General features: G+C 39.9%; 1 protein-coding gene across 4 annotated transcripts in view; it reads left to right on the top strand.

Annotated features, from left to right (window-relative positions):
• The window catches only part of PDGFD (platelet derived growth factor D), a 141,846-nt gene that overhangs the window by 98,426 nt on the left and 18,584 nt on the right, over positions 1–24,836 (top strand). For all 4 annotated transcript variants that reach the window (XM_033053349.1, XM_033053347.1, XM_033053348.1 and 1 more), the window contains 2 exons: positions 14,802–14,861; positions 20,122–20,323. In XM_033053349.1, coding sequence (XP_032909240.1) covers positions 14,802–14,861; positions 20,122–20,323 — 262 coding nt within the window. The remainder of the gene's footprint in view (positions 1–14,801; positions 14,862–20,121; positions 20,324–24,836) is intronic.

The raw sequence follows: 24,836 nt of genomic DNA, 5'->3' as shown, positions 1-24,836 counted from the left end.
GAAGAATGGTGGCATGTGAAATGATCCTAACATATGAAGAACTTGTTTTGGTTTGGTAAATCTGGAGGGTGTTTTTAAAATTTCGTTAAAATGGCAGATTTGTTGGGAGAAGAGAGGTGCCATACTTGATTCTGTAAAAAGTTTAATTTAGCACATTTTAATGCAATGCTGATATGAACCTCCTGTTTCTTCAATGTGGCAACACTAGTCTGACTTACTACCATGGCCACAAGGGAAGAGGAAATGGCCTGCTCTTCCCAGGTCCTGTTCCTGTTGAGCAGCCTCTGCTCTACATTTTCTGCAAGAGACGAAGGTGTACAGCTGAATTTAAGTGTACCAACTGTGTTGGAGAAGAGTAGGAAGTCAGTCTGCTTCCTCTGGAAGTCTGTCATAGGCAAATACCAAAAGTAGTATGGTGCACTGAAACATGCTAGACCTCCAGCTGTACTGAGGAACTTGTGAAAATCCATCACAGCAGGTGTTGGTTGCAAGTTGTCTTTTGAATCAAAACAAGGATTGCGTGTCTTCACAGCCTTGCGTAGAGAGGGGCTCCAAGGCACAACTTTATGTCCTGTACTCCTCCAGTACTATTTATGTGACTGCGTGTCAGCACCTTGCGAAGCCTGGCAGCACAATCCTGCTTTTGTACTGCTCTAGCCAAGTTTGGGTTGCAGGGTCTGTTTCAACCTTAGCACCATTCAATGTGTTTTTGTCATTCTTGGCAAGCCAGGGAACACAATGCATTGTGTATAATGGGAGTTTAATTGCTTTCATAATAAATCTTTGCCTTGTTTGTTGCAACAGCTGTAACTGCTGTAAACTACTTACATCTCTGGATCAGATGATACTGATTGTTTTAAGATTACCGAATCTTAATGTAGGCTTTTCCCACCCTGCGCCCCGCCCCCAGTAGTGTCTAAGGCAGACAAACCTAGAATTCTGGTGTGAAGTCATTCAGTCAACTTTCCTTCAGGTCAAGAATTTTCTGTATTGTAAATTCATTGCTTGATCATCTAGTATCATTTTTAGATATAGCAAGCACATATAGAACACATAACTGTGGACTAATAAATCACTGCTGCAAAGACATTTTTTCTTTCTTAATAACTTTTAATTTTTTTTAATGCCGTACAATTGCCTGCAATTATATTCCTTCTTGATTTATGATAAAGAAGTCTCTTCTTTTTATTGTGGGTGTATATCTCCCTTAGATATCTGCAGTGTGCTTTCACACTTCTTTGCTTTTTTGCTTAGTCAAGCAATGATGTCCATATTGAGCTTTTAATCTTAACCAAAATATCAGACTATTTAAGCCCTTCAGAGTTTTTGATGTTCTTATCAGAGCTGCCCCAGATTTTCCTAACTTCTTACAGTGTCTCTGTGGTAGTGAATGGAACTGAGTCTGCTGGTTCAGGCGTCACCAGGGTTCTGTTATGGGTGGTGTTGGTGTCAGAAATCATTTTGGCATCAGTGTCATCTACCAGGTTACCTTGCTTAGGTATGCTTACTGCACTGCCTGTCTGCCCTAACACTGGGAGTGTGTCCTTTAATGGGATTTTTTTTGTCAGCTCAGTCCATCTTTGGGCTCCCAGGTTTCCTAGGCTCCTCCTTCCATTCAGCATGTAATCTAAGAACACATTAGGTTGCACCTTTCCACAGCAAACTTTCCTTGTGTTGGGTTAGGACACCATTAGTGATTTTTGCATGCCCGCAGTGAAGATGGTTGTGCCTCCTGCAGTTCCATTTTCCATGGATTTGGATGCAGCATCATGACCTCAGGGAGGATGCTGGCTTCCAGGCCAGGCCCCACCCCTGCCCTAACACCTTATCACAGCCTGAGACCTTCCCACCTCAAAGACAGGCACAACAATTGTAAAATGCCATGAAATTAACTTGTAAAAGACAGTACAGAAGCAGGTGCTGGTGGTCCAGCTTCCAGTCTGGGACACTGCCAGTAGGGTGGGGTGCATGGCCAGACCAAGAGTGATGAACAAAGGGGTTTGTCTGCTGTGCTGTTTTATTCAGAGGCTCACTCTTCCTGTGCCTGCCAGATTTACCTGGGCCCTTTCTAGTGTAAGAAATTGCATGCCTACAAAATAGAGACCAACAGTCCTGGATTCCAAACCAGGAAGGTGAAAGGGCAAAAATCAGCTTCAGACCACACTGAGCCATGGGTTTGGTGATGTGAGAAAGCTTGTCACGATTCTCATCCCCCCCTTCCTTCTTAGGTGGCATGATGAGTGGAGCTCTTGGGATCTCCACACTTCCTTTTTACAATTCTTAGTTTTGTTCTGATTCTGTAGCCCCAGGCACAGGTCATCAGAGAAGGTCCTTCCTCCCTGCTGGAGATGCTGGTTTGCTCACAGGCTGCTGCTGTTTGCTCAGCACATTGGTTCTGGCTTCAATAACCTTCACACTCTACACCACATTTCCAAAGACAACCACAGTGCTGTGTAAATCTGACCTATGATTTGCATGCATACATCTTTATTAAATTTACAACCTTTGGTTTTGCCCTGAGCACTTGATAAAGCCCATGCATGTCTTTGTAGTAAAATAGGTGACAGACATGGCAGAGTGGTTTTGGTTTGCCCCTACACATGTATATTTACACCCACATTTTTTATTAGTTGCAGGGTTCCTGTCATTTTTAGACTTGATAAGATAAATCTTGGTGGAAAATGTTTGGCTAAATGGCACTGTTACATACAGTAACCTCCTGCATGTTGCTGAGCTTTGTGCTACTGAACTGAACACCCCCTCCAGCCCAGGGCTTGGCTTGTTATCATCATTCTTTGCCTGCAACCCTGTCTCTGTTTTTCAACCCACAGATTTCTCTCCACATTGAACTGATTTTGAACATACATGGCATGCCAAAAAAAAAAAAAATAATCCTGTTTCCCATCTCCTGTAATACCAAGAAAAGTGCAGTTCTGTTTTCCTCAATTGTCAGTTTGATAACTAGTCAGAGCTTAATTAGGGAAGGTTTGAGCCTGTGACAACATCAGATTTTGCAACTCATCTGTTGCTCTGAAAGCTAAAAATAGCTTTTAGGTTCGTGGAGTTAGTTTATCTTCTTGTTAGATCATTTTCAGCAGAATCAAATAACATCAAATTTTTCTGTAATCTGTAACAACAGGGATTTTTTTCATTTTAATAGCTTTTGTTCAGGCATATAGCTTAATTGTACAAAATGGTGTTTTGTGGCAGATAAAATTTATTTTCTAGATCCCTTTCCTAACCTGAAGGAGCCTTTTCTTTTCTTTTTTTTTTTTTTAATACTAATACTTCTGATCTTGGCAACTATAGAAATGCTTCCTTTCAATCAATATTTGTGTCCTGATGTATTCCTCAGGTCATGTTTTGTGAAAAGCAGTAATAAACTTTTCCTCAGACTGTAGGAATCAGGGATTATGTTGTCTCATTGTGTGTTCCTGATTCTTGGCACTGTTGTTGTCCAGCCATCAACCATATAAATGAAGCCTAAATGCAAGCTCTTGCAGGATCAGACCCTCTAATAAGGAAGTCTGTATATCCAGAATTGTCAGCAGAGACTTTTCAATGGGATGTATGTGAGTCAAGGCATAGGTATAAGGTTGTTTTGACACATCACATTTTTAGCATGGCTAGTTTGGAGCTAGCCATGGGATATTTCCAATGTGTAATTTGTTGTGGTCACTCTGTTTTACAGGGTGATAGTTGTGTCTGAAGACAAGAGTAACACCATATCTTATGAATCTCTACCTTGCTTTACCACTTTATATAGATGAAGCCCAGAAGTTCTCACATGGAGGTCAGCTTTTCTTTCATTTCCTTGTCACTCCTGACAACACTGTGAGTGACACAGTTAATGGCATTTGTGAGCCCTGGGATTCAGTGTTTGCATACTTACGGGTAAGAATTTCGTCTTTGAGGAAAGAAAAATGAAAATAACAAAAAACACCTTGAGAAAACAGCTTAGAAAGTTCGAGGCTCATTTTCCCACTGCTGTAGGGTAGGGCAGGGTAAAAAAATCCACCTTGGGACTGCAGAAATTTATCTCACACCAAGGTCTGGGCAATAAACTTGAAACAAAAAAAAAATTCTTGAAATAATCTGGGCATCATGAGAACAAGTAGCCTGACTCCTCTGTGTGGTTTGTGTTGCATGCCAAAGAGGCCACTAGTGGTAGAAATAGGCTACTGAAAACTTTACTTTCTCTAAAAGAAATTGGGAATGCTGTGTTGGTGTGGGAACCTAAACCAAGCACAAAGCAATTGCTGCTTTTTACAGGTGAGGTATGCCTGACTGGAAATGAGATCCTTATTTCAAATGTGCGTTGTACTTAGATGTGTGTATTATCTCTGAGCTGCCTCTCCTCTAAGCAGGCGTGGTGTACACAAAGTCATGTGTGCTTATCTTATGCTGATGGTTAGGAAAGAACCTGAATGTATCACTCATGTTCTTATTCAGGCCTTCCACCTCTTTTTGCATATGCATGAGTTTATACAAAAAAATTGGTATTATTAAGCTCTGAAGAGAGAGCAAAAAGACCAACTCAGGGAAGATAATTTAAGGCAGAAGAAAATAGGACACTCTGCTCCCTATACACATAATTTATCTCCATCAGAAATATGTGAAAATAAGGTGTTTTCCCACCTTAGCAGCAACTTTGTGTGCTGACAGTGCTCAGTGCTGGTTCAGATACATTTTCCAGGTGCATTAAGGAATAGATTAAAAGCAGAGACAGCCCTTGTAATTCCAGCTGCTGAAATCAGGACTATTGCATGGGTGTGGGCCTACTGCTGGTGCAGTCCAGGTCTAGTCCTCCTGGACAAAGGGGACAAAGATGGACAGGGTGGCCAGGAGGGCTGTAAAAAAAACCAGCAGTAAACAGCAGTAAACTAAAAACCAGCAGTAGAAACTAAAGTCTGTGGGTTTGCTACTTCAAAAATGGTGTTTGGTGTTCAGGAAAGACTCAGAGTTTTTATGCCACAGAGCAGAGTCTTTCTGCTGGAGTGTGTGAGAGCCCTCCCCAGTGTTTTCTCCGTATAAGCCTGCATTGCTGATGGAGGTGGGCAGCTGAAAAGCCTGGCCTGCACAGACCAGCACTGCAAGGCCAAGATGGCAGGGGTTTGGTGTCACCTTGGCATCTCCAATTTTTATTGATACTGGAATCACACCCATGCACGTTAAACCTAATTGTGCCTGTTGTCTTGAGAATACCCATCTTCAGTTTCCAGAAGAGCTGCTTGCACCCACAAACACCTCTTTTTTTCTGAGCATAACCCTGTTCCGCACCCGTGGGAAGGTGGTGAAGAAGTGCAAATGTCACACATTCCTGCCAGTGAGGAGAGGGCCTCCCTGTGCCCGCGGTCCCCTGGGAGGTGTTGGTTTATGGTGATGTGGTGTCCCCTTGGGGGTGATTTGTGGTAGTGTGTTTCCCCTTGGTATGGGGAAAGCATCTCCTTGTGCCTGGGGAAAATCTCTCTGTGTGCAGGCATAAGTCACCCTCCATGCTGTGCCACTGTGTCACATTCCAGATTAATGTCATGTTTTTTATCTTTGTTCCATCCAAGCTCTTGGCACCAGTTCCTTTCTGAGTCCGTGTGTGCCATCAGATAGAGTTTATGGCTTGTACCTTTTTCTCCACTTACATTCTTTAAAGTGAAAGCTTGTTTTTCTTACCTGTCACTGCTTCTGACCTCTGGCAAGCCTACCATATTTCTTTGTATTAAATTATGTTTACAACTTTTTATTTTTTTACCAGTTTCAATTTTCTGTGACATTTTCCAGGTCATTAGTATAAAACTGAATTAAACTGTTTGTCTTGATTTTCATCGCTTGAAAATATTTAGCCTATTATAATTTTACAGCCATCCTTAGTCTATCTGGTTATGCATATATTTAGCCAGAATTCAAACAAAATGTGTCACACACCAATAGTGGCCCATCACACACCCTCCTTGTCCTGAGATTATGGCCTCAGTTTGGTGCTTAGAAGGATTTTCAAGGCCATTTTTTGGTAAGCTGATCCCAAAACTGATGACATGGTTTAGTTAGATTGTTTGGAAAAGGTGGCAAATATAAGATGTTTTTTACCTGGTCTTTACTCACAGTGTCACTGACAATTAATATTTGTAAAATTATGCATAAGAGCAATGAGAAGCTAACTGCTCCTAAAGTACTTGTATTTAGCTTTAACAGCAGTGGTGTTTCTGAGGAATAGATCTGGATCTGGAAGTTCAGTTGGAATAGCTTGTTTTTTTCCTTAATTTAGCTGTTTGATAAAACTCAAAATCAGCAGTAAGCATTATCCTGTGCTGTGTGTAGTAAATTGACTTGCTTTTGATCACATCAGAAACTGGGAAAAGCTAAGAGAAAATGGTACTTTTTTTTTTCAAATATTAGGTTTTTTCGCTATTTTTATGATTATTGAACATCTTAAAAAACTTGGATAGCAGTTCTTTTTTGTTGTCCTATAAAATGCAATGCCTTCCAGTCAATGCAGGATGGTGAACAAATGCTTTGTTTTCCATCATCTGTGAAACATAACACATGCTCCTGCTTCATGCTTACTGCAGAATTAAACACCATCCTCTGACAGAGAGCTCAAAAACAAATGGATCCTTCACAAAAAATCAATAGGCTGGGATTGCTGCTAGGATAGCTAATGTCCCAGTACCCCTCCACATTGTGTCCTCAGCTTTAGAATTAAATTTGCTTAGCTCCATTAGAGCTTTTCGTTATTATTATTATTGCTTCCATGTTTCTTCCAAATCACATCTGAAAATGTAAGTGTGCATGTCTGAGCACTTAGCAGATTGTCCTGCTAGAACAATGGAAAACTTGGAATATTAACTTAAATTACACTGTATTTGTTAATGATTTTTTTTTGTCTGATTATGGATCATATTTAAATATATAAAAAATTTGAAGAAACCAAAGTGGAAGGAAGTCAGAAAATTAATAGCTTGCTCCTAGGAGGTTTTCTCTCATTAATATTTTTCGTTCTATCCCTTATACTGGGGCCTTTCAGTACATTCCCATTTGGTATGAGTCACACCAAGAAGGAGGACCTGAAATAACCAGCTGTCACCGCCTTCTGTTATTTCTGAAAGAGTTTTTTGCCCACCTGGACACTACCGGGCAAGTGAAGTATCAGCTTTTCAGTTTTGCTCAGGGCAAGAGTCACCTATTACCAGGGAGGCTGCTTCCAAAACATGCCAGTCAGCATGGCAGAAGTTCACCAAAGTCCTCACAAGGGCACTAGATACTGACTTGACAGCAAGTTTGTGGCTCGTGGGATCACTCCTCCCAGGCTCTGTTTGCACTTTGATGTGCAGCATCGCCCTGATCAGGACCCCTCTGGATGTTTGCTTCCCGCTGCCCTGGCAGAGCCAGCATGGGGCATCACAGGGGGACCAGCAAACCCTGCAAAATGGGATGCCACCATGGCCCAGGTGTGCTTAGACACAGACCCAAGGTGAGCAAGGAGCCTCACTGCCTTCAGACCACTCCACTGTCACTGCTGAAAGATGGGCACTGCAGACCATAAGGCACCAAGAGTCACTTCCGAGGGCAGGTCTCCTTTTTGTACAACAGGAATAGAAAGGGAGTGAGGAGCAGATGCAGTGTAAGTGTAATGCACCTGAATTGCATCCCTGGATTGCAGTAAGGTGAGCCAGGGCTCATGTGGAGATGGTGAATGCAGTGGCAGCCTATAGCATCAATGGCAGGAGAGTGGTCAGGGCACCTTCACACTCCTAAGTCTGACCTAGAATGCTTACAGGGCACTTGTCAGCAAAAAAGGTGGCTAAGGATGCAGGAAACTAGAAAAAAAACTACACATCTCTTCATCACAAGAAATCATTCCAGACTGAAGGATAGCCTGGAATGGAAGGAAATGCTGTCTAGCAAATGGAGCATCTCACCCAGCGTTATGCAAGACACAGTCCCTTGTGCTGGAGAAGATGGCACATGGCAGTCAAAGGGCAGGCAGTGTCCTGTAATGCAGAAGGGAGTATCCAACCAGGGACAGCTTGCTAATAGGAGTTTCTAAAAGGTTATCTTATGGTTAGTTTTATTTCTGGGATGTTTTAAGGACAAGAGTACAACCTGCAGAGTAGCATTGTAATGGTTTTTGCAGCACACACAGTGCTGAAGTGCATTGCTCGCGAATGGGAAAATCAGAGTATTGGAGAGGCAAGCTGGGTGACCTTGAGCAGCACAGAATTGATTTGCAGTGAAATGAAACAGCCCAAAAATGAGTAAAGAGGTCACTCATATAGAGATTAATAGCAAAAGTATTTGCTGTTAAATGGCATATCACTGGTTATTGAAGAGGGGAAAAGAAAATTTCTCAGTGTGCTAGGCATGAGACCAATGAGGCTGTAGTTGCATCTTTTCTGGAATACTTTGTGCAGTTCTGGTCTCCATGGTACAGAGATACCCCATTTTTCTTGGACTGAGTTCAGGGACAATGGGAGAGAAGAGGACATTTCTTACAAAGGGCCAAGACAGCTTGGCTTGCTTGGTGTAATAAAATGGATGCTGAGAGGAGATATAACGTCTCTTCAGAATTACTGCAGGAAGCAAACTTGGGAGGGGAAGAAAAGGATAAAGCTGGTACTTACATAAGTGCAATAAAGATAAATTTAGCTTGGAAACAGCCAACCAGTCTGAGGGGTTTGGAAGAGACAGCCTGGAAGAGCCTTTCAGATTTTGTGTCCTGGTGTTTAATTGCATAATCAAAATTTGCCATTCAGATAAAAATGGCAAAGGAGGAATTGCAGAATATTTACAATGAATGTTAGTTAATTTGTGTGTTTTGTTTATAATTGCTTAACTGCAGTATGCAGCAGATTAGCTATTAGCAAATCCCTTGTACATGGAGATCTGAGGACACGACTCTGTGATAAATGGAAAAAAAAAGGTAATGCACAATTTGCACAGCATGGTAATGAAGTCCTGCACACTTTCTTGTGTGTATAAGTAGCAAACAGGATGCTCATAGCCATAATAGTGTCAGCTGACATCTGAATTTTCATCTGATTTGAACAAGTATTATGTGACCTTTTAGACAGATCATTTAAAAATCAGTTTCTCAGACTTTGTTTCAGTATGCACCCAGCAAAGCCTATTTCCAGAGCTAGGTGAAGGATGAAGAGGAGTATTGACGAAACACAACTTATTAAATATATTCTTCTGCTTCAGTTTTACTTCAGCTTTTCATAAATAAATGAAACAAACTGCAATTAACCTAAGTCATTATTGCAGCCTTAAACGTTTGAAATTTTTAGTATCTTATGTTTCCTGTTCATTTATAGCTAGTAAATGTGTCAGAAAAAAATCAAGAGGGATTTTATATGTTGCCTTGCACTAGTATTAACTTAACTGATAAAGTTTTAACTACTGATGCGTAGTGGCAGCTCAGCTTCAGAAACTCAAATTACGTCTTTTTTGAAGGGCAAGGATCACACTATTACATTTGAGATCAGACAGTTTGGTGTCTGTCTGACCTTTTGTTACTGACTTCAAAATACTCTTGTCATGGATGGCCTGCCTTTATGGGTCTGAATCAAAAAACAGAAAAGAAAATTCAATATTATTAAAGTTATTTGTTAATTTCTTAACTGTTCCAGTAATAGCTGGGACCAGTGGTAGAATTTACTCATACTTCCAGTTTGGATATTGCTGCCTTCACATTTCAGCTACCTGGATTTGTTAATGCTTGCACTGCCAAATAAAAGAGCTTGTTGACATTGATAGTAGGCTGTTTTAGCAGAGTATGGGTTATTATCTGGACAGACAAGGTCAATTCACATCTAATCTTCTTGAAAGACACTGGCCCACACTTAATGTTTCATTGCAAGGCATGATTCCCAGATTACAAACCATCATTGTTGCAGGCTTTCAAAATTCAGTAACTTTTATTTTAATGTCTGGTCACCAGAGCTGAACAGAGCAGCGGTTTAACCATTACTGTAAGAAAAAATGGAGGCTTCCTAGTAGCCTGCTGTAGGTATCTTTCAGCATCCTTAGGAGATGTTAATAAATATCATTCTGACACTAAATTAAAACCCAGCAATGTGACAAAAACAAAGTATGGTACAAGAAAAAGATATTTCAAAGTGTAAATCTATATGCTTATATTTATAGAAATTGGAGTGTGCTAAAATGCTACATGAGAAATTAAACTTAATCAGTTGAAGTGTACAGCCTTGAATATGTATTACAGAATTTTTTTGAAATTGATTTGAACTATGATTTTTCTTTTGCCTCTATCATATAACACCATTTCTGTTATACAGCGTGTTCTGAGTTTGGAGTTTATTTGCTTGAAATATGTGTTGCTTTGTATAGGAAATGCAATACCTGTAAATTTAATTGTTAGTGAAAATATAGGTACTAGTGCTGGAAAAAAAAAGAAAGATTTACAGGTTATTATACTTTGTTGCTACTATATGCAAATACATATTTATCTGCTTACCAGCTACCTGTCTACACATAAATCTGAATGCAATAGATACATGTTGACTGTTGTTCAACAGTGAGTATCACTGAGTTTCTGTTTATTAATCTAAATCTTTGCATAATTTTGTATCTTTTTCCTTCAGTTTTCATCTTACTTTATTTTTTCCTTATGGACCTCCCACTGTCTTTCATCTCTAATTCTTACATTCCAGGGAGAGCTTGCAACTTCATTTTGTTTCTATACTGGACCTCTTTGAACACGCTCTGTTTCACCCGTGAATTGTTTCTGCAGGATTTTCTGTGTGTCTCAGTACATCCCTTAGTCCCTTAGTTCTTCTGAAAATCTCCAGAAACTGCTTTTCTTTTGGATCGTTTGTAGTTGTGGTGTCTAAATACCACAAATAGGGTGACCACAGGCAGAGCTCAACACCTCAGCTTCTCTGTCTTGTTTCTTAGTTTACTTCCTTCTTCCCCTTTCTCATGTTTACTTGCCCCAAGAACGTGCCTGCATTTTGACCCTTCCTCCCTCACTTCCCTTCTGAGTGGAAGGGCACAGTAGAGAAGGTGGCTCCTTTAGGGAAGGACCTTACTGATCTGATGGGCCCAAACCACCAGTCAGGGGGGCTGCCTGGACTCTTCTTAATCACAGCTCCTTTGAGAACCTTTCCAAGTCACTGAAATGGAGAGCATTGCCTCAACTTTCATGAGCAATATTTTGTAGTTGTTTTGTCAGATGAATTTTTTTTTTTTTTACCAAATCTAATCCAATCACCCCAGAAACCTGCAGATTATGGAAAGAATTGTCAGAGAAGCATATAGAAGTGTGGGGCTGCTTCTTTGCACTGGAGAGAGCTGTCAGCATGCTGTGCTTGTCCTGTGCTGGTTATTGCCTAACCCAGGCATCCTTACTTATAGCAACAAGATGACAAAAGACTAACCTACAGTGAAAAACTGTTTAAAAAAAGTGAAGAATCACAGTGCTTCTTTTAATTTGAGGACCAAGCAGTAACTGAGCATAGCTGGAGGACTCGCATGTTTTGCCACATGGGTGGTACAACAAAGTGAGTCATGCATGACAAGATGTTTCTCAAACTGGCGAGCTTCCCAGCCATATCCCTGGTGTTTTCCTGATGCCTCTCTGTTCCTACTGACCCTACCAAGCCCCATGGCTTCTACACAGCAGAGCCTGTGCTGCTGCAGGCCATGGACCCCCAGGCTGCAAATCATCTTTCTCAGGATCCACTGCTATCTGCCTCTGCAGCCTCATGCATCATTGGTAGCTCTGATTTTGCATCATGGTCTCCACTTGAAAGTCCTGGGTCAAACACTGATTATTCCCTTTGACTTCTTGTCACTTATTGGTGATCAGTGGTGGGTGACAGGCGATAAAGTCGTCTGTGAAGGAGAGAGTAGCTTTTCTTTGTCTGAAACAGAGCCAGGAACAATGTATCAATGTCCATACATATTTAACTTTGAGGACTGACTCAGAATTCGTCTTGCTGAGTTATAATTTTGAAAGTAGATGTTTCAAAGTAATTTTTCTTCACTGAGTGTAGGTGCTATCAGAAGGTGATAGGTTTTGTTTGCCTGCATTTTTGCTGCTTGTAGAACAGTTAATTCAACACTTTGCTGAAGTCTCTAGTAAAGTTTTTATGTTACCATGACACAAATACAAAAATAGAAGTGCTGTTGTCAAGGTGATGTAGCCAAATTATTACCACCCTGTTGTTCCTGATTTAATAAGGAAAGATACAATATTTTTTAAATGTTTTAACTAAAAGTTTTAATGTTGTTTTAAATAATGAAGAAACACTATCAAAACAACAGCCAAGGCAATCACAGGCAAATTCACGTGAACAAGGTAGAATGAATTGAAGAGATAGCACTGAAAATAGATTTGTCCTTCAGCCTCTGCTAGGAGCAATGGTGAGAAGGAGGAGAGATTTTGTAATGATGAGAACCACTTTGATATTATTGTTTGAAATAGCTGCAGGCAGAAACCATAGATAATAATAATCTCCAAACTGTAGAGGTTGAAAGTGCCGAGAAGCCAAGAATGACTGCAGCTGCCTTGAGTGGTGGTGGAACAAAGCCATGGAGTTGTGAATAGTTTATGCAGATTGAATATAATCAGAGTTGAAATGTGCAGTCATCAGGTTTGAGATCCAAGAAGCAGGTGGTACACGTGTCTATATCAGGATTTTGGAGGGGTTTTCTGGCATGAACCAACTCAAAGAATCACAGACTAAAGAAACAGTTTTGATATTCTCATTTAGATAAAACAAGTTGTCCATCCCTTTGAACACAAGACTACAGGCTTCTCAAAACATTCAGTGAAGCAAATTGTTTCTGTTTTAAAATAATGCTTTAGAACTCAATGCCACTTTTTTTCCTGGAAGTGCTAAATGGAAGCTAATGACAGAGAGGAAATTATTTCCAAGTTTTGCAAATGGCAGCCTTTACCAGAGGATTCATGAGCTTTTCAAATACATTTTTATTTAATTTAAATTGTGGCTTCTCAAGAGCAGGGCAGCCAAATGTGTAGGTATGCCAAGGTAGGCATATTCAGAATGGTGTATGACTTGATTATAGCTTGCAGATCTCTTTACTGTTTTTAAGAAAAAAAAAAGTCTGCATTGAAAATTTCACCAGTGTTTTTCTTCTGTATTATGAGCACAAAATGACCACATAATTATTGATGTTTTAATTGTGCTGCAGCTTCAGTGGTCACTTAGTGATGGGATTTCTTGATTTCTATTAATCTTAAATACTGAAGAAGAAGAAACAGTAACAGTATTGGATAAACAATCTTGTGACTTTTGAGGCATTTAAATATTTTTCTCTATCCAATTAAAAACATTAAAAAACCAAGTATATTGATTCTGGATCTGAAACAGCCGTGTTCCTTCTTGACTAAAGGAACATTTTATTGGTGAATTAGCAAATTATGAGATCAATTTCCTGTTTTCCATTCCTAAGAAATAATTTAATGTATGCGTATATATGTGTGTGGTCCAATACAGGATCAAGTCTAGTGAGCATCAGCAGTGCAGTTTCCTTTCCATTTCCCCTTTCAGTTGCCAGCTTAAAAAAAAGCTTATCAGATACTGAGTCAGTATGAAATTTTAAGCCAAGGCATTGATCCATCTTCCTTACACCTTTTCATTATAAATTCTATTATTAGAAATTAAACTCTTGGCACGCTGTCACTTCAGTCCCCTTACCTGCATATCCATGCCGATCATTAGCTAGTCACTGCATGTGTGTGTTTAATAACTACTCAGAAATGCTGCCCTTTTTTCCCATTTTTCATGGTTTAGTTGTTCCAGTTGGAAATGAGTAAAGCTGCCAAAAGATTAAAGAAATGGCTTCTTCATTATTTAAGTAGTGATTGCTCATCACTGGTCAGGCAAGTGAATTTGGATTTAGGTGACCACATGTCAATATCTGCATTTTTGACATCTGTGTCTAAGATCAGCCTCCCAGGTTCCCTTTATAGAGACAATGGAGACAAAAATGCGTTTTCAGAGTGCACTGTCATCCCAAGTAAAGCTCCCAAAACAGATCAAATTATTTGCACCCCAGAAATGCCAGGTTTAGTTGATTGTAAATGGAAACAAGACTAACTAGCTTAGATGTTGGCTTGTAGATGTCCAAAGACAGATGATATGAATCCCATCCCCATACTCCAATTAATAAGAAATTAACATTTAATCATAAATTTACAGAGATGCTGTGCAATGACACTGTTAATGAGAATGTCCTGTGGCTGGGTTTTTTGATGTAACAAAACATAGTGAAGTGATGATCATGTACTGTTCAGCACAAGTACCAGAAGCAGTACAGTCATGTTAGCACTACTTTTCAAATGGATTAGATTACCCTGCTTTTCACCTTGACTGAGTAAAACCAGGGAATTAGCATGTTCACATTCTTTTCAACAGATCATTTGGCAACTGTATTAATACTCTGATTGTAGACATACAGAGATGGTGTTTAATATTTATGTTGGCAGATTAATGTAATGTCCTTGACCAGATTAGGTCCTGCTATGCATATTATTATTAGTGTTATTGGTGTTGATGATGAGGATGATGATGATGATAATAATAATATTCACCCATTCTTGTCCAAGCAAGCTCACAAACTTATAAACATTGAAAAGGGAGGAACCTGAATGGAAGTAGCTTTATTGAGGTATTGAGGAGTGACACATGGTGAGGGACTTTTATTAAAAAGGATTAGAAAAAGTGACAGATGCTGAATGCTGAAACGTTTTTTAGATTCTGTAGTTAATTTAGGATATTACCTTAACGGTGATTTTTCCTGTGTGTTTCTCCCCTTAGGATGATTTCCAGCATGCAGCCTCAGAAACCAACTGGGAGTCAGTCACAAGCTCTGTCTCAGTAAGTAGTTTCTCACTGTTTTGCCCATGGATGGATTGATAGAGTGGCGTGAATCCAACTCCAAAAAATGGCAGAGAAATGTAAATGGCTCTATAAAATGTACAGAGAAACCATGTATTCACCTTTGAAAAAGGATGAATAAAGGTTTTTATCCAACAGATAATGGTTTCAAACAGTATGTTTTTAGGGATAAAAGATTCAGGATATGCCCTTAGCTGTTGTAAACATGTGAGACAGCCATTAGGAAACATTTCTTGCTTTCAAACTCATCCTGCCAGTATGAAAATACAAGATATGAACTTAAAATTTTTAATCATAGAATTTCTTGACTTACATGGAAGGACTATACATAAAGCAGGCTGACAGGAAAATGGATCTGGTCTTTTATTGTCAATATTGAGAATTTTTTTTTAAAATGTTTCCAATAAAATACTGTATCTGAAGTTAGATACAGTTATTCCATATTAAGCAGTGAATTGCAACTTGGGAGAAAAATTAAGAAAGAAATAAACCCAAGTAATCCAATATAAAATTTTATTTTTCTCTTCATTACATTTGATTTGTGTCATTGGCAAAAAGTCTGTCCTCTCTGCCATTTCCCAGTGCTGGTGAATGGCATAGTAGCATGAGAATTCATAATATGGGAATGCTCTTCTGTGTGCCTTGCTGCCTGCTCTGCACCACTTCACGTTTCTTGTTAACTCCTCTTGAAACACATGAGATGGGTGTAAGTGCTTAAAGCAGACTTGAGACCAATGTCTGAAGCATTCATGGAAGAGAGCTTAGTGATAGCACCCTTGTCACAGTAGCTGCCAGAAGTAGCCGGTGAAGGAACTGTAAATAAAATATGGGTAAATTTTACTGATCAGGTCCAATCAAGGCAGCAAGTAGAGAGAAGACTCTGTGCTGCCAAAATTAGAAGGTGTTGAGCCAATCTCACTTGTGTTTACTCTTGAATTTGCAAATGACACTTGCCCTTCATGATACGATTCACTGATTGCCTGGAACCAACTGTGCTGAAAGTCTCAAGGAGCAATGTTAGCAGGGCTGAGATCTACTGGATGTGCCAAGCAGGAGATGCTAGAACAGTTTTATTGAAAGACACAAATTCATTTTTCATTCTAATGTGGGCTTGGGAAAAAAATCAATGTGATGGAATATTTTGTTTAAAAATATGGTAGGCTGATGTTTGAAAAGGTAAGCCTAGGGCTCCCTCATCAGGTAACTATGTAAATGAGACTAAGCCTATGGTAAATACCATGTTAGTTAACATCCTTATCATAAAATGTGCAATACACCAAACAATAACCCAGTATCCTTTTAATATTGTAAAATCAAGTTCATCTTTTTGCATATTTTATTTTTCTGAAAAAAAATTTTAATGTGTTGCAGCTAAGTTCAATACAAATAATACAGATAGCAACCTGATGGCCAAGGTCACATGGAAACCTATAGCTAAACCAGAAGCAGAATCTCGGTTTCATTGGTTTTCCCATGTCATTCCCTATCTAATAAAATATACTTTCTCCAGCACATTACACCTGCAAGTCCTTTTTATCCTCAGAGAACATAAGGCGGGGAGATTGAGCAATTTTTCACAAAGGCGCCAAGGAAAATGTCTGAGGACATCCAAGTACTTCAGGAGAGAAAGATTCAGGGATTCTGTTATGGCCTTGAGAGGCAGAAGGACAAACTTAGATTGCAAGTATTGGACAAGTTGACATGAAATTCTGCTGATGCTCAGGTAGCATGGCAGCTCTGAGTTTCTTCTCTCAAACCCACACATAACCCAAAGACTCATTTTAGGATATAGACACACAGAATGAAAATTTTAGAGCGAGCAAATTCTTTCTTCCACATCTGAGGTCATATTACAGAGTTATATTTTGGTTTGATTTTTTTGTTTGGGTTTTTTCTCAGAAAGTTAAAAAAAAATTGCTTCTGCCCTTAACCCATCATGGCCAACTCAGGAAAAAAAAAAGGAAACAATACCCAACTCTTTATAAGGTTAGTTTCCATTATATGTAAAGTAATTTTATGACCAACAAAAAACTGTGATGCACATTGAATTGCCTGTCAGACTCACAATAGAGATAGGAGAGTGGAAAGAATGAGCGAACAGAAATTAAGGGCAAGAGCACATACCAAAAAAAGATACCTTTGTGTTCCAGTAAATTAAAAATTTATTCAGTGCTTTTGAGAAATGCAAAGGAGGTACATAATGTGGAAGATCTTTGCTTCTCATTGCTGCTTACATTTTCTCTTTTCCCCTCTTTGGATGTGATCTCAGAAGTCAGATTACGACAAGCACAAACTCTCCTAAAGCCAGCGCCTCATTCTTGGCAGGACAAAAGAGAGGCAGTTGGGTTGGCAGCTTTGAAGTTGCTTTTGGGCCTGTCACATGATGTTGCTGCCAGGAGGCTATCTGAGCTGTTGAAATAATTCCTCTTGATTTGGCTGTCACTGAGAAAAAGTTAAGCTTTCTTCTGTGTTTGAACGAGGCTGCACAAATCTCTTGAGTAGGAGCTTTTATTTGAAAAGAAAATGGGGAGTCCCAGCTGCCTGTATGAGTTTGAAATGCCCTGCATATTCACAGCTTGACCTCCACTTCTGTAATCAAATGTACAGTTTAACATGTGGGGAAAAAGCCTCCTGCACTAAGCCGTACACCTGTGTCCTGGTTTTTATGCTCCTGTTTCTTCAGCATTCTTGCACCATCTCTCACTTTTGAAAAGCAGTCAGGGTCTGATCTTTCCCACTGCCATGAGCTCCACCAAGCTCTCCTCAGTAAGAGAATAGCATTTAGGTGCCTTTCCTTTTGTAACCACAGCAGCTGTTTTAGCACACTGCATGATGCTGGCTGCAGCATATCTCATCTGCAACATTGCTTTAGATAGCAATGTGGGGTTTGCTTTCCTGATGTGAGGTTTTCAACTGCTGGGACTTCCATCTCTGACAGTCTCTGTTCCAAGCCATGTAGAGGTCAGGAGAGAGGCTTCGAGGTGTGCCTTCCTTTTTAAGGGGTCATGAATTTTTACAGGCCTCTGCACTGTGTTTTGGCACTGCACTAAAGATGCATTGCACTCACAAGTGGGCCCACTGAGACTCCTGGACTGTTGGTTGGTAAGCCCTAAAGTGCAGCTATGCTTTCTTGACTGCACTATTGTTGTTTGCTGTTTCTTCTCTTTCTGATTTTTAATAATTTGGACTGTCCATATTTTCAGCAAATATGCAGAAAAATGTCAAAAATTGTCAGTTTTGTGACATAACTAACCATTAAATAAAAGTGTTTTATTTCAAAATAAATAAATATATATATATTTTGAAGCCATTATGGGGGAATTGAAAGATGCAATCCTGAAAAAAAATAAGTGAATTTACTCAAATGAGTTGACCCTCCAATTACGACCCAACTGAGTGAAGTTAATCACAAAGTTTAACATATGCATTTACTTGGGAGATGAGGCAAAACAAGTATTTTGGGAAGCCATTAATTTTAACTGACTCTGTTCTGCTGCATTACTCCAGAGCTGGGTTTTCATGAAAAAATTTCAGTTTCTAGGAATTTCTCCCCAGTGTTTGAACTTAGAAGACCAAACAATTCATGTACTATACTATGTCAGTTGTTGGACAGAATTGATTGTGGTCCTTTGGAAAGTAAGAGATCTGCATTACTAGCTTTCCTTGTATATATTCTAGATACTATTTGGCCTTCTGCTTGGATAAGGGAAAGAGTGATATAGGATAGTGAATATCATGATTCTAAATTAAGAATTTTAAAAATGTTTCAAGTTCTCTTCAGTAAAACTGAAAATGCTACAGTCATTCTGTCAAAGTCAAATTGTGCCCGAAGTTCAGTAGGAACACTCAGAGAATGGTACTTGGTCCTTACTGGTGGAAAATAAATATTCCATTTGGTGTTAGAATTGTGAGGATTCTGTGTTACTAGTTGGTCATCCAAATATTCATAGTTACATTGCTGAGATCATAGAATTATAGAATGGCTGGGGTTGGAAGGTTCCTTAGAGATCACCTAGTTTCGATCCCCATGTAGTGGGCAGGGATGCCTTTCATTGGACCAGGCTGCTCACAGCCCTCTCCAACCTCACTGGGAACAGTCAGGGATGGGGCATCCGCAGTCTCTTTCAGCAACCTGTTCCAGTGTCTCACCACCCTCACAGTAAAGAATTTATTCCTCAAATCTAATCCAGACCTGCTCTCTTTCATTTTAAAGCCGTTCCACTTTGTCTTATCACTATGCACTCTTGTAAAAAGTTTCTCTTCATCTTTATTGTAGGCTCCCTTCAGGCAATGAAAGGCCACAGTTAGGTTACCCTGATGCCTTTTCTTCTCTAGGCTGAACAATTCCAGTTCTCTTAGTCGTTCCCCCATCCCTCTAAACATCCTGGTGTCCCTCCTCTGGACTCTCTCCAGCAGGTCCATGTCCTCCCTGTGCTGGGCCCCCAGAGCTGGATGCAGTTCTGCAGGTGGGATCTCATAGAGCGGACCAGAGGGGCAGAATCCCCTCCCTCCCCTGGTGCCCACACTACTTTGGATGCAGCCCAGGACATCACTAGCTTTCCTGGCTGTGAGCACATTGCCAGGTCATGTCCAGCCTCTCACCCACCAGCATCCCTCAAGATCTAAATATTTATTTTTTTTCTGTTTGTTTAGTAAGTTGCATTTTTGGTAAAAGGTTAGTTCAATGTCAATTCATCATTGTTTTGTAATGCATTTAATTTTGGGTAATATAGGGCCATTTTTCCAAGTCTCTAACCATGCCAAATTTGTTGTCCAAATTGACCAGAGAAAGAAAGTCTAGTAGACTTTTTGCATTTGTCTTTCTCTGCTGTGGTTTCTGATCCAGCTTATGTGTAAATAACCAACAGAACTGGCATGTCCATTTCTGTGGCTATGGCCATCACAGTGCTTTCAAAAGACATTTTCATTACATCTTTGCATATATGCAAACCATCATTCCTTTTGAGGAGTGCATGTAAATACTGACAGTCCACCAGTGGCAGCGCTTTTGCTCCCTGCATCTCCTCTGGGATTTGCTTGGGAATTTCTTGAAGTCTCTTCTCCTTACAAAAAAAAAAACAACACAGGCATGGTGAAGTCCTGGCCCAAAAACTTGAAAAGATGGCCCTAAGTAACTGTTTCGCTCAATAATGAAACAAGTTTGTCAATAACTGTTTACAGTTGTTTGAAGTGGTGCTGTAATTCATTCCAAGTGCACTGAGATGTATGTCACTCTTAGGGGGTATCCTATCCCTCTCCATCAGTGACTGACCCTACGCTCACGGCGGAAGCACTGGATCAGACCATTGCTGCATTTGACACAGTGGAGGATCTGCTCAAACACTTCAACCCAGACTCCTGGCAAGAAGACCTTGAGAATCTCTATACAGACAGTGGGCATCATTATCGAGGCAGGAGCTACCATGACAGGAAGTCCAAAGGTAGGAAAAGACTTTGGGGCATGCTTATGCATACTTTGGGACAAGGATGGGATATTCCTTTACTCCTCATAGGATCAGATATTACATTCTATTGCTCATGTTCCTGTTGGAGTCACAGAGCAAGGTACCATCTATTAAAACAAGGGATGTGTAGTTTAATCCTTAATCAGTTTCCAGGTAGGATCTCACTTGAGAAATCAGACTGAAAACTGCTCTTTTTTATGATAAATTCACAAATAAAAACACAGGTCCACATGTTAAGACAGATGGTTCTCAGCTTTACCCTCTTAAGCATTGCTTTGTGTGTAAAGCATGGGGCTCCTAATTACCTGTGTTATCATCCTTCTTTAAATACCTGCTTAGGGACTGTTCTGTGTTGAGTGAGGAATAATCACTTTTATCACATTGTGCTTAGGGAAGCATCTGGTGCAGACACCTGTATGTGCAGCTGGTTTTTTTAGGATGTGAACATCTCACTGTTTTTCATTATGTTGGCAGGGAACATTATTATGGTTTAACATCTTTGTCTGTAATTGAGCAAAGCACACATTTCTGGGTTATGTTTCTTGTTTCCTTCTGTTAGTTCAAATCATGCACCAAATGGTAAAGCAAAGGGGCATTTAGCTGACAGTACAAAGCCATAATGATAAAGAAACACTGTTGAGAAGACTCAGTTGTGCACTGGGGTAACCATGCACTGAAAGGCCTGATGAAATTGCCCTTCATGTGCCGTATAGATGTAGGAGGTCTGTTAGGATTCTCCAGGATGACAATCACTGTAGTTTTCGCAGGAAATCTGAAGAATTTTATTTGATTTCTCTTGATTTCTCATCTATTTTCAAGTTGTGTCTTCACATATAGTATTCTTTATAACTTTAAAATTATAATTCTCAAATCACAGTTCCAATTCTGGGCAATCTACCATTTATTTGAATCTCAGATCCCATCCCTCCATACCTTAAGCATGTTCTAAGGAGGGAGAGAGAGTTGTAGTTCTGTGTTTGTAACTTGCTTGTTATCAAATTATGAGCCTTTTCTGTTAAAAGGGATATATAGACTGCATCCGTATGTTGGAAAACTGTGTCAAGAAGTGTTCTCAGGCCCTGAAATACAATCACCATATTGCTAAATTGTCAGGCTGGTCATTGCTGTGCCTGAACTAGCATCTGGCAGAGGCCCACCTGCCATTCATGTGCCCACCTTGACTTGGAGACTGAGGTGAATAGTAGGAATGTGGGCTGTCCCATGGCTGTTGTCCTTGGAGCAGAATAACCTCAGGCACATACAGTGTTTTAGTAGACACAGTAGTGGTGTACAGTTGCCAAGGTAGCCTTTCTTTGTTTCTGGGCTCGACACTTCAAAGGAATCTGTGATGAAGCCCTGAGCACCCATTCAGCAAAAAGTGAACCCCTTTTTACTTTGCTCTCTTTTGGCACGTCAAAAATTTCAGGCAACCACCACAGCAGTTGCTGGGGAAAAAGTTCACCTAAGTGTTACTGCATGACTTCCAAGAGTGGTTTGATCTCTGTGGGAGTGTGTGGAACATGATCTGTGTGTCCCTTATTCATCCAGACTGGTTTGGCACCAGTAGATATGTATAAAAAAGAAATGAAAGGTCTGTTCTGTTTTTAATAGAAGCTGATTAGAATCCTGGATCCTGTACTGGTTCTGTTCTCCAGATATCATTTCATTCTCAGATCATATTTGGCCCAGTATCCCATATATTTAAATAACCACATAAATATAAAATAGCATTTGATGCTTTATTGATGCTAATTATGCAGGCTACAGGTATCAAACTGATCTGGTAGTGCTCAGAAAATTCAGATGCATAACATTTTCTCCATTTATTATAAATGTAATTCAGCTTCTTGAGTAGCAAGAAACTAAACATTCTTCCAGTTACAGTTTTAATACTTGATTTCTTTTAATAGGTTTTTTTGTTGGTGGTGGTTTGGTTACAGGAAAAAGAAAAAAAGGTTTATAACAGTTTTCCATTTGCTTTTAAACTAAAGGCCAAATTCCCTGACTGTTAGCAGCTCTCTGGGCTAAAGTACCTCACCACAATGAGATCTTTTAAAAATTTCAGTTAAGAATTTTTATTTAGTCATAAACTTTTGACAAGATTAAAGGCTTGTTCTTGGAGGATGTGAAGAGTAAGGAATAGCTTTAACAAATCTTTAAATTAGAAATGCTTGCTGGTTTTTAAACACAGACGTTGTGGATCTCTAAGGAATGTTTATAGGCACTGGGGTAACCTTGCAGCAAAGAGAGCAGTAGATTATATCATAATTTATTTCATATACCTATCTGTTTCTGCTTACAGCTTGAGTTTTACTTTTTATCCTAAGTTAGAACAGCCCTGAGGCAGGTAAGAACAATTTGATGTAATCTCTGCCTATGTCACAGCATTTTGAGATATTTCATGCCATATAAATGGTATAAATTAATCACTAATAATTTCACTCCTATCCAACCTTCTGCCCATACCAAACTCTGGTACAACATTGAGCTAAAAGAGGCAGTGTTGCTGGATACTAATTCTGATAACAGGGATAGGTGATAAGTGATATTTAAACAGTATATTTTCTTAATTTGCCAATTCATAATCTACAAATATCAAGGTCAGGCAAATAAGACAGTATTTTATCATAGCTGAAACTCACAGACTCAGGAAATAGATGAAGTGGGAACTTCAGGAACTTCAATGCCTCTCCTCAAGGCAAGGTCATCAGTAGAAGGTTGCTCATGACCATGTCAAGTCAGGTTTTTAATACCTCCAAGACTGGAGGCTGCTCAATCTCTCTGAACAAAAACAAACAAACAAAAAGTAGTTTTCAACATTTAAATAGGTTTTCCTATGTTAAAATTTGAGTCCAGAACCTTTTGTTCTTTCAGAGTAGACTCCAGCTCGGTCTTCGCTTCCTCCCATCATTGCTACAGTGATGGACCAAAGCAAACTGTATGAGGCTCAACAAGGCCAAGTTCTGGGTCCTGCGCTTGGGTCCCAGGCAGCACTACAGGCTCGGGGAAGACTGTCTGGAAAGCTGCCTGGCAGAAAAGGACCTGGGAGTGCTGGCAAACAGCAGCTGAACATGATCCAGGGTGTGCCCAGGTGGCCAAGAAGGCCAATGGCATCCTGGCCTGGATCAGCACTGGTGTGGCCAGCAGGAGCAGGGCAGTGACCTCCCCCTGTGCTGGGCACTGCTGAGGCCACAGCTCCAATCCTGTGCTCAGTTCTGGGCCCCTCACTGCAAGAAAGACATTGAGGGGCTGGAGCGTGTCCAGAGAAGGGCAACGGAGCTGGGGAAGGGTCTGGGGCACAAGTGCTGTGAGGAGCAGCTGAGGGAGCTGGGGGTGTTCAGCCTGGAGAAAAGGAGGCTCAGGGGGGACCTCATCACTCTACAGCTGCCTGATGGGAGGGGGTGGCCAGGTGGGGTCAGCCTCTTCTCCCAGGTAACAAGTGACAGGATGAGAGGAAATGGCCTCAAGTGGAGGGGGAGGTTTAGACAGGATATTAGGGAAAAGAATTTCACAGAAAGCATCATCAGGCATTGGAATGGAGTGCCCAGGGAAAGTGGTGGAATCGCCATCCCAGGAAGTGTTCAAAAGATGTGTGGATGTGGCATGTAGGGATATGGTTTAGAGATGATTATGGCAGTGCTTGATTTATGGTTGTATTTTTGATCTTTGAAGGTCTTTTCCAAACCTAAGGATTCTATGATTTTTTGTATTTGTACACATCTGTATATGCATATAAAGTTCAGTCCCTTCTTGGGTATCTCTTGCAAGTGCCAGAATGTTGAAGAGTGTGTGGATTAAATCTATATTTATGGTAACTCCATTCAGTCTACAAAATCTGATCTCACACCTCTACAATACTGATGCAATTCTATTGAGTTAAGTGCTTTTCTTTCTATTGAAACCAAAATTGCATTTCTATTGAAATTTCTATTGCATTGTTCACTATTGAAGTGAGATACTGGTATGAAAAGTGTCTCACTAAAAACCACATGCAGTTTGAAATTTAATTCTATATATGTTCAGTAAGGTTTGCTGTTAGCCACTCCAGTGAAAGCTGACTGTAAAATCACAGTGCAATCCAGACTGGCAGAACAGCACAGAAAAGAAAGGGGAGACACATTCAGATTTTCCCAATTCTAAAATGAGAGGCCTTGTACAAGCTTTAAACTATGGTGTACAACTACATGAAAATATGATAGACATTTCAAATAACCTCTGCAGTTGTAAATTTACTCATAAAGGTTTGCTACCAATTGCTGCATTTTAGAAACTCTGAAAAGTACGAATATTCAGCTTTATGTTCATCCTAGGCTCTTAGAAAAAAAGCAGATGATACCAAAATATATACTTTAAAATAATTTACATTGCTGTAATATATTGCTGACTTCAGTGTCATAGTAATTTGGTTATTACAAATATTAAGAATCTCCAGAAAGATATCACTGACTATTGGGTTATTTAATACTGTTCATGGCAAGAATTCAGGTAA

This window comes from Catharus ustulatus, chromosome 2, assembly GCF_009819885.2.
Source record: "Catharus ustulatus isolate bCatUst1 chromosome 2, bCatUst1.pri.v2, whole genome shotgun sequence".
In the NCBI taxonomy this organism is placed as follows: Eukaryota; Metazoa; Chordata; class Aves; order Passeriformes; family Turdidae; genus Catharus; species Catharus ustulatus.
This window is presented reverse-complemented; position numbering and strand designations above follow the sequence as displayed.